Consider the following 12,521-nt stretch of genomic DNA (forward strand, 5'->3'; position numbering starts at 1 on the left):
GATTTACATGAATTTTTCTACCAGGGATATGGAGGTTAGGCCACATTTTGAATACCAGCATACAAGTCTGAAAGCTTCATTTCAGGAAGGATGTGGATCAGTTGTAAAGGAAAGCAAGGCTGGTCAGGGATACAGGAAAGTAAGTACTGTTAACAAGGATGTTCTGGGCACTTGCAAGACCTGAAAAGTGTTTAGGGCTTTAAATGGACTGAGTTATGGGGTTTTCCTCGTTTTTACCTCTGGAAATCTTTTGATTTAGATTTTTAGGTGCCCTCACACCTCCAAGGCCCACTTTTTGCTACCTGACTGCTAGGCAAGTCGATATATCTCTTTTGGGGATTACCCTGACTTCTAATCTCTCTTGACACAAGCACATTACAAATATTGCTTCCTCTGCATCTAAAAAAAAAAAAAAAAAAAAAACTCTGTTTTCTCTTTCATTCTCGGCATTACTTTTCTTTCAAACAGCTGTTCACTGTACATACTGCAAATCCACCCTACAATGGAATATTGTTCCCACATTTGGAGGCAGTGCCCCCAAAACCTCTCTCAGGCTTTTAGATTCCATTCAGAAGAGGGCAATTAGGTTAACTAATGACTCATCTCTAACAGTCTCTCCAATCGCTGTCTCATAAACACTGTTTCTGCTGCATGCCTTTTTTACAGATACTTCCATGAGCACTGTTCTTCTGAACTGGTTTCTATAATTCCCGCTCTCTATCTTTCAAAACAGTCTGGACACGTGCTACCACCAGCCAACATCTATTTACTGAATAGATGTGCGAAAATTTGCCTTTAGCCAGAGAGTGGTTAATTGCTGGAAAAAGCTTCCATCTGTCATTGTGGAGGTTGATAGGTTGAACAAATTTAAGGAGGGGCTGGACAGACATTTGGAGGGAATTGTTTTGTAATTTTTATTTTTTTATTTATTTATTTTTTTTTTGGCTGATGCTGCATAAGCTCATACACTTGCTTTCTTGCATCACATGCCACTACTACTAGTACTGTCAAACTTCAAACTCAGAGAACCAACTTTTCATCTTCCTTCATACGTATTTCCTGAAAATTACAGTCTACAGAAGTTCAAGTCTAATGTCATCAAATATCTTCTCTCGTCTTCTCAACCTTCAACCCAAGCATGGTACTAAGTACTATAGATTCTAATACCTCTCGTGTTTAGGGTTTTCATTAAAAAATATATATATCTCACTGAAGATTCCCAGGATCATGAGGGTAATTTCTTCATTTTCTCCTCGATCAGTTTCCAGGATTCTCTCGTCAAATTGTGGTAGAGTACAGCAAATATTAATTAAGCTAGCCAGACATGTGTTACTCAAAATAACACTCAAAGTGAAAATAAAACATGAAATTTATTACACACACACACACACACACACACACACACACACACACACACACACACACACACACATATATACAACTGAACCCAGATATCATATAATCATGACAAAGAAAGTTAAATCAGATACCTTGCATATACACCAGTGAGTCACAACATTATGAACAGCGAGTCGTTATGCAAATTGAAGCAACTGCAAGCGAACTACGGAGCGTGCAGGGGTCGGGACACAATATAAAAAACACCTGATACTGAGCTTCGTTAATCAGTGTTACTCTTGTTCTTCAGATGGGAAAGGCAGAAGACTTAAGTGAGTTTGACAAAAGCCAAATTGTAATGGCCAGGTGACTGGGTCAGAGCATATCCGAAAAGGCACTGCTGGTGGGGGTGCTCACGGTCAGCTGTGGTTAGTACCTACCGAAAGTGGTCCAAGATGGGAAACCCACAAACTGCCGGTGAGGTGTTGGACAACCACGGCTCATCGATGCTCGAGGTGAGCAAAGGCTCTCCCGGATGGTACGTGATAACAGAAGGGCAACTGTGGTGCAACTCGCCAGTAATTGGAATGCGGTGATGGGAGTAATGTCACAGTACGTAGAATCCTGCTGAAAATGGGTCTGCGTAGCCGCAGGCCAGTCCAAGTGCCCATGCTAACCACGTTTCACGTGACAGCAGCTACAATGGGCATGCAAGCATCGAAACTGGACCTTCAGTATTTGGAAGAATGTCATCTGGTCTGATGAATCACGTTTCCTGTTGAACCATGTGGACGGCTGGGTAAGTGTGTGTTGTTTAACTGGGGAAGTGATGGTGCCTGGATGCACTGTGGAATGAAAACAAGCTGGTGGTGGTGTAATGCTTTGGGCAATGTTCTGCTGGGATACCCTAGGTCCAGTCATCCATGTGCCAGGCACTCTGACGTCTACCACCTAACTAAACATCATTGCTGACCAGGTACACCCTTTTATGGCAACAGCCATCTCCTCTGGCGGTGCCGTCTTTCAGCAGGATAATGCACCATGCCACACCGTCTGGATTGTTTGAGACTGGTTTGCGGAAGATGAGGAAGACTTCCAGGTATTGCCCCTGGCCTCTAAATTCTTCAGACACCACTCTCATCGAGCATCTGTGGTTTGTGTTGGAACCACAACTCCGATCTGCGGCATCTCAACCACAGACCTTACAGGAGTTAAAGGATCTGCTGGTTACTTGTTGGTACCAGGTAAAAGACACATTCAGAAATCTTATAGTGTCTATGCCTCGCTGGGTACAAGCTGTTTTGGCTGCACATTGAGAACCAAGATCATATTAGGTAAGTGGTCAGAATGTTTTGGCTCATCGGTGTATTAGTCTTATCACAGTTTCTCTTCACTAGTTAATCTGGTTAGACAATTATATAAAAAGACATTCATTCTTCTTCCCTTATTTCCTAATTAACTACTAACACTTATACATTCACCTTACCTTTCTTTACTCCTGGATACAATACTGTTTCACATAGTATTGTATCCGGGAAGGATACACACAAAGCAGGATTTGAGTTTGGGTGCTATGTTTCCTTCCATTGTGGGATGCCCCAGATATCAGGGTGTGATGGTTGGCATGGGTCAGAAGGATAGTTATGTAGGTGATGAGGACAAGAGCAAAAGGGGTATTCTTACTCTGTAGTATCCAATTGAGCATGGTATTGTAACCAACTGGGATGATATGGAGATTTGGCACCACACTTTCTAAAATGAACTTAATCAAGCAGTGCTATTTCTGTATGCTTCTGGCCAAACAACTGGTATTGTGCTAGATTCTGGTGATGGAGTACTCACACAATTCCCATCTATGAGGGTTATGCACTTCCTCATGCTATCCTTCGTTTGGAGTCGGCTGGGCATGATCTTACAGATTATCTTATGAAAATTTTAACTGAAAGAGGTTCCTTTACTACAACAGCTAAAAGAGAAATTGTTCGTGATATAAAAAAAAAAAAAAAAAATCTCTGTTAGGTTGCATTAGACTTTGAACAGGAAATGGCTACTGCTGCTTCATCATCATCATTGGAAAAGTCATATGAACTTCCTGATGGGCAAGTGATTACCACTGGCAATGAAAGGTTCAGAGATGCCCTGAAGCTCTCTTCCAACCATCATTCCTGGGTATGGAATCACATGGCATCCACAAAACTACTTAAAATTCAATCATGAAATATGATGTTGATATCCATAAGGATTTTTATGCCAATACTGTTTTGTCTAGTGGTACTAATATGTACCCCGGTATTGCTGAAAGAATGCAGAAGGAGATTACTGCCCTGGCTCCAAGTACAATGAAGATCAAAATAATTGACCACCAGAAAGAAAATATTCAGTTTGGATTGGTGGCTCTATCCTGGCTTCTCTTTCAACTTTCCAACAGATCTGGATCTAAACTAGAGTACAATGAATCTGGTCCAAGCATTGTGCATCAAGTGTTTCTAAATAAGCTCTTTTAATTGACATAATTATGCAGTGTAGCTGAAAGGCATTTGGCACACTGTTCATGAAAGTATCTCCATGTTCCTAGAGCCTGTTTTTGAAAGCATTTATAGTAATATTCAAATTGCTACATTCATCATTCAACTCTTTATTCTCACTACACTGTTACAATATACTTGTAGACAAATCTTTAGTATCCTAACTTCCCTCCTTGTTACTATGTTCACTGTTGAATAAAAAGCCAAGAATTAGGGTTGAATTTGAAAGTGTCTGCAATTCTGCCCAGACACGACAGGAGGGAGTATATGAGAGCCTTGTCGATCAATTCGGCCCTGGAAAGATTGTGCAAGGCTCAAGGGGTAGAATTTTTTTCAGCCTGGACTGTACTTGTTAACAGGAGAGATTGCTTCTACAGGGATGGGATACACTTAAATAGAAAGGGTGCAAGAATATTTGCTGATGCTATCGAGGCAGTGTTAGGTGGGTCGGAAAACTGCTAGCTTGGGGGGAGACAAAGACCAATAGATTGACAGTAGCCACTGGCAGCGGTGAAAGAGATTCTTGCACTGCTTCTATTAGAATGAGCAGAAGCCTGAAAAACAAGATGCATGATATTTCAGAGACTGCTGGGAGCCATTGCAGCACAAGTAAACACATGGGTTGTGTTAGGGTAGCTAAGAATAGAAACAGGTGCAGGTATACTTGCGTGTACACCAATGCTAGGAGTTTAGTAAACAAATTTGATGAATTTGAGGTATTGCTCAAAACATCAAAGGCAGATATTGTTGGGATATCAGAGACGTGGTGTCACACAGATATAAGGGAGGCAGAACTGGAATTTGGGGAGTATGCCTACAGAAAGGATAGACAGGATAGGAAGGGGTTATGTTATTAGTTAAGAAACACATAAAAACCAAGGAAGTGAAGCCAGTCGACATCGCTGGACAGTGCAATGTTGAGTCAGTTTGGTGTGACATAAGCATTGGGAGATTAAAATTGAGAGTAGGAGTGTGCTATGGGCCTAATGACTCTGATGAGTATAATAAGAAACTGTACAGGGAAATAGAGTGGGCCAGTAAATCAGAGTCTTATAATGGGAGATTTTAATTTCCCAGATATTGACTGGAATTTGGGGGCTGGTAACTCACACACTAGCAGAGCTTTTGTGGATTTATTGGATGATTGTTTTCTATATCAGCATGTTTGGGAGGCAACTAGAGGGAGTAATACTCTTGATTTGATTATCAGCAGTGATTCTTCATGCATTAAGAATATGCAGATAAATGAACCACTAGGTGGCAGTGATCAGAGTGTGCTGAAGTGGGATTTACTCAAAGAGGTAACTACCATTAGGGGTAAAGGGAAGGGTTATTGCTTCCGTAAAGGCGACTACGATGGACTGAGACAGTATTTAAATTCTATACAGTGGGACAAACTGATGATGTTACCAACAGCAAATTCAAAATGGGAAGCATTCAAAGAACTTATCTTGGAAGCTACTAGGCTTTACATACCAACTAAGTAATATTGTTGAAGGTTTAGGCCTAAATGGATGTCAGATGAACTAAGGCATATGGCAGAGAAGAAAAATGCATGGGATACTTACAAATTAACACATGACACAGAAGCCTATGATAGATACAAGTTGATATGCAACCAAGTTACAAAGGAGGTTAGGCAGGCGAAGGCAGATTACGAGAAATCCTTGGCAAGGGATGCAAAGAAAAACAGCAAAGAGTTCTTTAATTATGTAAACTCTAGAAGGAAGGGGATGAATCAGATTGGTCCACTTGATATTGATGGGTCAACTGTTGATGATCCTGCTCCTCCTATTCCCTCCGTTCATTCGAAATACCTGTCCAGCTGAGTCTTAAATTTATTTAGGCTATCAACCTCCACTACAAGGAATGGAAGTCTGTTCCACCAACCAACCACCCGCTGGCTAAAGGCAAATTTCCGCACATCTATCCTACATCTGCCTTTCCTCAATTTGAATTTATGCCCTCTCAGGTGATTATTCTGAGCTAAAGGAAGAATACCATCACCATTGAGCATGCTCAAACCATTCAAGGCTTTATACACCTCTATCAGATCACCTCGCTGGTGCCTAGTCTCCAGACACTGTAATTTGCAAAACTTAAGCCTTTCTTCGTAAGAGCACCCCTTTGTTCCATTCACTAATCTTGTTGCCCTTCTCTGTACTCGTTCCAGCAGCTCTACATCCTTCTTGAAATGAGGCCTCCAGACCTGTATACAGTACTCTAGGTGTGGCCTGACCATTGCCTTTTACAAGGGAATAATCACTTCCTTATCCCTGCTGGAAAAATTCCTGTATATCATTTACAATACTCCATGAGCTACTCTCGCAACTCGTCTGCACTGCTCAGAGAACTTCATATCTGCCTGCACAACCACCCCCAAGTCCCTTTCATTCTCTACGACTGTCAGTGTAGTACCACAGAGTTGATACGTTGCTATGGGGTTGCTGTTTCCCATGTGTAGTACTTTACATTTGTCAATGTTAAACTTCATTTGCCACCTCTCAGCCCATCTGCTCAACCTTTCCAGATCCTGTTGCAGCAGCATAGTGTCAGTAGTGTCCTTGACAACCCTGCCAACCTTTGTATCGTCTGCAAACTTGGACATTAAGCTTGATATACCATCATCAATATCATTTATAAATACAGAAAACAATAATGGACCCAACACTGAGCCCTGAGGGACTCCACTAATAACATTAGTCCACGATGAGCAGTGTCCATTGATTACCACTCTGTCTTCTCCCCCTCAACCACCCCTTTATCCATAGCAGCAATTTGCCTCCAATGTCACACTGCTCCAATTTGTGTAGCAGTCTTCCATGTGCAACAGTATCAAAAGCCTTTCTAAGATCCAAGTATATAATATCAAAGCTATTCCCTGCATCCAGTTCTTTTGTGACTGCATCATAGTATCCAATCAAATTGGTCAGGGAAGACTTCCCCTTAACAAAGCCATGCTGTGTCCGAGCTATAACTGTAGTCTTGTCTAAATGATCCTGCAGTGCTTCTTTAACCAGTGCCTCCATTAATTTTCCTGGAACAGAAGTTAAGCTCACACGTCTATAATTACTTGTGTCAGCCTTTGATTCTCCTTTGTGAATTGGGGTCATATTTGCACATTTCCAGTCTATGGGTACCTCCCCTGAGTCCAAGGAAGCTCTCATAATTATGGCTAAGGGTTTGCTTACTTCCTTTGCTGCCTCCTTTAATATAACTGGATAGATCCCATCCACCCCAGGTGCCTTTCTTGTGTTTATCTTCAACAAGTTCTCCTCCACTTTATTCCCAGTTATTTCAACATTCTGTAGCTTACTGCTAGAGCTGAATACACCTCTGGCATTCCCCTCGCTGAATAACTCCTCATGTGTGAATGTCGATGCAAAATATTCATTTAGTTTGTTAGCTACCTGAACAGGATCATCAACAGTTGACCCATCAATATCAAGTGGACCAATCTGATTCATCTCCTTCCTTCTAGGCATATGGAATCTAAATGACCCAAGGCAACTAGAAAAAGAACAATCCATTTAAGGGTTCTATTTCACAATTCCACTCTGCTATTACTTTTCATAGCTTTCTTGGTCTGAATGCCTTTTCAAATACCTTGGCTAAAAATCTCTATCATTCATTTCCTGTTTCTATCATTAACCCTATTTCTTCTCTAATGTAACATGAAGCAATTTATCTTAGCAATGTTATTACAGGCATACCTCGGTTAACGTTACCTCTGATAACGAAGCTTCGATATAACGAAGTCCGCAATTTGAAGCCCCATTTAACATAAAAATATTCCAGTTTAATCACCTGAAATCTAAACAAACTGAAGAAATTACGGAAACCTTTGGGGCTTCTCGTGGTTGGTTCGAGAAATTTAAAAAACAGGCCAGGATTCATAGTGTAAAATTAACAGGAGAAGTTTCCAGAAAAACTAAAGGAAATAATTGAACGTGAAAATTTTCCACCAAATTTGGTGTTCAATGTTGACGAAAGCGGTTTGTTCTGGAAACGGCTACAACAAAAAGCTTCATTTCTATTAAAGAAAAATCAGCTGCTGGGTTCAAAGCAGCCAAAGACCGTTTAACGTTACTCTTTGGATCAAATGCCTCTGGCGATTATAAATTAAAATTGTTATTAGTTTACCATTCAGAAAATCCGAAGGCGTTAAACGGTAACATAAAAATGAATTTACCTGTAATACGGAAAGCAAATAGAAAAGCGTGGGTTACCAAGGAGTTATTTACTGATTGGTTTGTTAACCACTTTTGTCCTGAAGTAAAACGGTATTGTCAAAAAAACAACTTTGAAGAAAAAGCTCTTTTGTTGTTAGACAATGCTCCGGGACATCCTACTGATCTTAACACGTTGGACACATGCATTCTTGTCAAAGTTGTGTTTCTTCCAGCAAACACAACTTCCCTGCTTCAACCATTGGATCAGGGAGTAATAGCATCATTTAAAGCTTATTATCTGTGTCGAACATTAAGCAATTTAACTGAACTAGAGGATAAAGAGGAAACGACAGTTATAACTTTTTGGAAAAACTACACCATTAAAAACGCAATTGAAAACATTGATAGTTCTTGGAAAGAAGTCACTAAGAAATGCTTACATGGAGTTTGGCGCAAAATATGGCCAGAAGTTGTACTAGAAGAAGAAAATAACATCCAAGAAATTAGAAATGAAGTTATCCAGATGGCTCAATCAATAGGTTTCGAAAATGTATATGGAGATTATGTTAGAAATTTATTGAATGCAGATGATGATGGTTTTTCAGTGGAAGATTTAGAAAACCATGTTAGCAACGAAGACAAAGATAATGAAGACGAAGTTAAAGAAGTTCCTGCCGAAAAAGTGTTAACAACCAAAGATTTAAAAAGGTGCTTAAATGACATGAAAACGTTTTAAATTTTTTTAGTGAAAATGATCCTGATTTAGGAAGAAGTTTTATTGTTAAGCGATCAGTGTTAAATGCAATAACTCCGTATAGGCAATTCTTAAATGAAAGAGAAAAAAAGCATAAGCAATCAACTTTAGACCCATATTTTAAAATGTGATTTCACTTTGTATGTAAGTTGACTGTTTATTTAATAAAACTTTTCTTTGTTCGAAAAAAAAGCTTTTCATTTTCTTTACGTAGGAACGTATCCCTATTCTGGCCATAGTATTTTTACCTCTGAAAACGAAGTTTCGCTTAGCGAAGTAATTTTGTGGAACGCATCCTATTCGTTATTCGAGGTATGCCTGTATTATTATTAGCCATATGGTGCAAGGAAGCCTGAGGCTTATGATGCACCAGCCAAAAAAAAAAATTCTGTGTTACCCTGAAAGAGAGACAGAGAAATAAAAAGGGAATCATCAAGAAAGAGAAGAATGATGATATCCAGCTCAGAACCATGGGTGTGCCAAGCCCATACTCACCAGATGTGAGCCCCTGCAGCTAAAATAACTCCATTTGGCTTCAATTTTTAGTTGTATGGACCAAACTGATACACCTGCTAAAGCTCTTATCATTACACAATTTTTTTAATTTATCTAAAGAAATCAAAAGTCATTACACACCTCTTTAACAGTTTCTTGCCAAAAAACCTTTCTAAGTACATGTTGGCTGTCTGGTAATTATTTTTAACTGACCAATAATTACTTATATCCTTAACTTAGTAATAAAATACTGTTGGACAGTTGACCATACTCAAAAATATCGTAGAGATATAAACAATCCAAAGCACCATAAAAATTCTCGCAACGTATCTGTCTAAAAAGTGTTGGCATTTTGTAAATCAGCACATGATTGTACATTTTTATACTGGCGCTCTACGTGTAGGGATCTGAAAACATATCCTACAATTGCACACTGAAGTAATATACAAAAACCTAATCTTAGACGCGTATCTTACTCAAAATTACTTACCATTCTTTTAGAATATATACAAAAAAGTTACTTTGTAAAGCAAAGCACACAACTGCACGAAACCAATACACTGTATATTATAAAGCAGCCACGTCATAAAACACTACACGAACAGGGAAAGGCTCGTGGCACACCAGAGGTCAGCATCGGTGCTACAAATAGCCTTGGTAATCAAGATGAACACTATTTCGATGCTATTTCTGAAAATACAGTAGCGTGCTGTTCAATAAGGAATCATCATAATTTTTCTTTCCCAACATGCTTTTATTAATCATCCATATTTCGATCGTCCTTTTCAAAGTAGTCCCCATTTGATGAAATGCACTTACTCCAACGTTTCTGTCATTATTCAGAAACATGGTGGAAGCCATTTTTGAGAAATCGCCTCCGATGTCCACAACTTCATATGATGCAGTTGGTCATTAATGTGGGAAATAAAATTAAAAAAGGAACAGTGCAAGATCAGGTTTAGTTTGGACGAGGAACACATTTGACATGAACATAAACAATGAAAGTGTCTGAAATTCTGGCCAGACACTATAGAAGAGAGTATACGATGAAGCCTGTCAATCAATTCCGCCCTGGAGAGATTGTGCAAAGCTCAACGGGTAGAACTTTTCTCAGCCTGATCTGTACTTGTTAACAAGAGAGACTGATTCTACAGGGGTGGGATACACTTAAATAGAAAGGGTGCAAAAATATTTGTTGATGCTATCGAGGCAGTGTTAGGTAGATTGGAAAAACTGATATGCTGAATAAGCTTGCTTTCTTGCATCATATGCCTCTACTAATGCTAACTGCAAGCTGGGGGGCACACCAACAAAAAGATTAAAAGTGGCTGCAGGCATAGGCGAAAGTGATTCTGCACTACTTCTAACAAGTTCTAACAAGTTCGCTGAGCAGTGCAGACAGGCAGCCAGGGCAGGTCAGGGAATCTTGTCAATGATATATAAGAATTTTTCTAGCAGGGACAGGGAAATGATTATCTCGTTTTACAAGGCAATGGTCAGGCCACACCTAGAGTACTGTGTACAGGGTCTGGATGCCTCGATCAGATCAACTTGCACCTGCAAGTTGATCTGATCGCGGTGTACAAATGGTACTAGGAAAGTTTTGCAATAAGACGCAACAATGAATCACAGGAAGCTGCTTGTTGCTGCATGTTGAGACATGTTCATACGTGCATAGTAGCCGCCGCGCCAAGTCGATGGGCTCAGTTATTCATTAGTAGTGAGAGTGTAAAGTGCTTGCGATGGCATCGTGGTCACGAAATGAGATAAGGACAGTTTTGCGGTATAATTTCGTGCGTGGTTTAACCATAGACTAGTGCTTAGAAGAAATGACTCTTGCACTAGATGATGATTGTCCACATCGTACAACGATATTCAGGTGCTATAGAGAATTCCAAAGGGGAAATTTCACTCTGGAGGATTCAGAGAGGCCGGGAAGGCCACGAACGTCAGTTACGGAGGAAAACGTTACTGCTGTGAGGAAAATGCTTGACGAAAACAGGCGAGTGACCTACCAACAGATAGAGGATACTTTGGGCCTAAATGCACCAGCAATTCGTTCTATTCTGCAAGATCATTTGCACGTGAAGAAACTTTGTTCTCTCTGGGTGCCGCATCAACTGACTGAAGAGCAGATGACACGATGTGTGACTTGGTGCCGGGAGATGTTAAAAAAGTTTGATAAGGGACAATCTCGGTATGTGAACAACAGGTGACGAGACTTGGCTGTACTATTACGATCTGCCGACCAAGGCTCAAAACAAAGTTTGGGTCTTTGATGATGACGACACACCCGTAATTGTCAGAAAATCCCGATCTGTAAAGAAGAAAATGATAGCTGTATTTTTCAAATCGAGTGGAATTGTGGAACGTGTCGTTTTGGACACGCAGAAGACAGTCACAGCTAAGTGGTATACTGAACAATGCCTGCCTAAAGTCATTGGATCTATGAAGAACCTGCTGCCAAAGTCAAGAATGGACACCTGGTACCTCCATCACGATAATGCTGCAGCACACCGCGCCAAAGCCTGCACCGAATATTTGACCACGACAGGACTGAAACTTCTCGAACACCCTCCCTACAGTCCAGACCTTGCTCCCTGCGACTTTGCACTGTTCCCGCATGTGAAAATGAAGCTAAAAGGGAGGCGGTTTTCCAGTGATGAGGACCTTCTACGGGCTTGGGACAACGAGTGTGCTTTACTACCTAGTGAAACTTGGCAGAACTGTTTTAAAGATTGATTTCAGAGGATGGAGAGGTGTATTGAATGTAGAGGAAATTACTTTGAAAAAATTAAATAAACAAAGCTGTATTGCAAAACTTTCCTAGTACCCTTTGTATATGGCCTTGAATGGGTTAAGCAAGGTGAATGTTTGTGGGATTGTTCCCCTTGCTCAGATTAAGAACCTGAGGGGGCACAGATTCAAATTGAGAAAATTGTGGACTAGATATGCGGAAATTTGCCTTTAGCCAGTGGGTAGTTGATTGGTGGAACAGACTTCCATCTTTTGTTGTGGAAGTTGATAGCCTAAATAAATTTAAGACTGAGCTGGACAGGCATTTGGAACGAATGGACGGATGAAATGGGAGGTTTTTGTTTTGGGGTGACGCTGCATAAACTTTCTTTCTTGCATCATATGCCTCTACTAATGCTAATGCTCATGCTAATACTGGATGAATTGGCCTATCTTTACTCTCGAATCTTTTATCTTCTGCTGAAGCCTTCTTTCCCAAGC

General features: G+C 40.3%; 1 protein-coding gene and 1 pseudogene across 1 annotated transcript in view; one reads left to right on the plus strand and one right to left on the minus strand.

Annotated features, from left to right (window-relative positions):
* Positions 1 to 9,895, minus strand: part of LOC150075714 (protein transport protein Sec61 subunit beta-like) — a 59,293-nt gene extending 49,398 nt beyond the window's left edge. The window contains exon 1 of the mRNA XM_090387102.1: positions 9,775 to 9,895. Coding sequence (XP_090243228.1) covers positions 9,775 to 9,777 — 3 coding nt within the window. The 5' untranslated portion in view covers positions 9,778 to 9,895. The remainder of the gene's footprint in view (positions 1 to 9,774) is intronic.
* LOC150075715 (actin, cytoplasmic A3a pseudogene) lies at positions 2,924 to 3,842 on the plus strand (annotated as a pseudogene).
* Positions 9,896 to 12,521: the final 2,626 nt, after the last annotated feature.

Source organism: Mastigoproctus giganteus, chromosome 13 (genome assembly GCF_048544385.1).
Source record: "Mastigoproctus giganteus isolate SK-2022 chromosome 13, ASM4854438v1, whole genome shotgun sequence".
NCBI lineage: Eukaryota > Metazoa > Arthropoda > Arachnida > Uropygi > Thelyphonidae > Mastigoproctus > Mastigoproctus giganteus.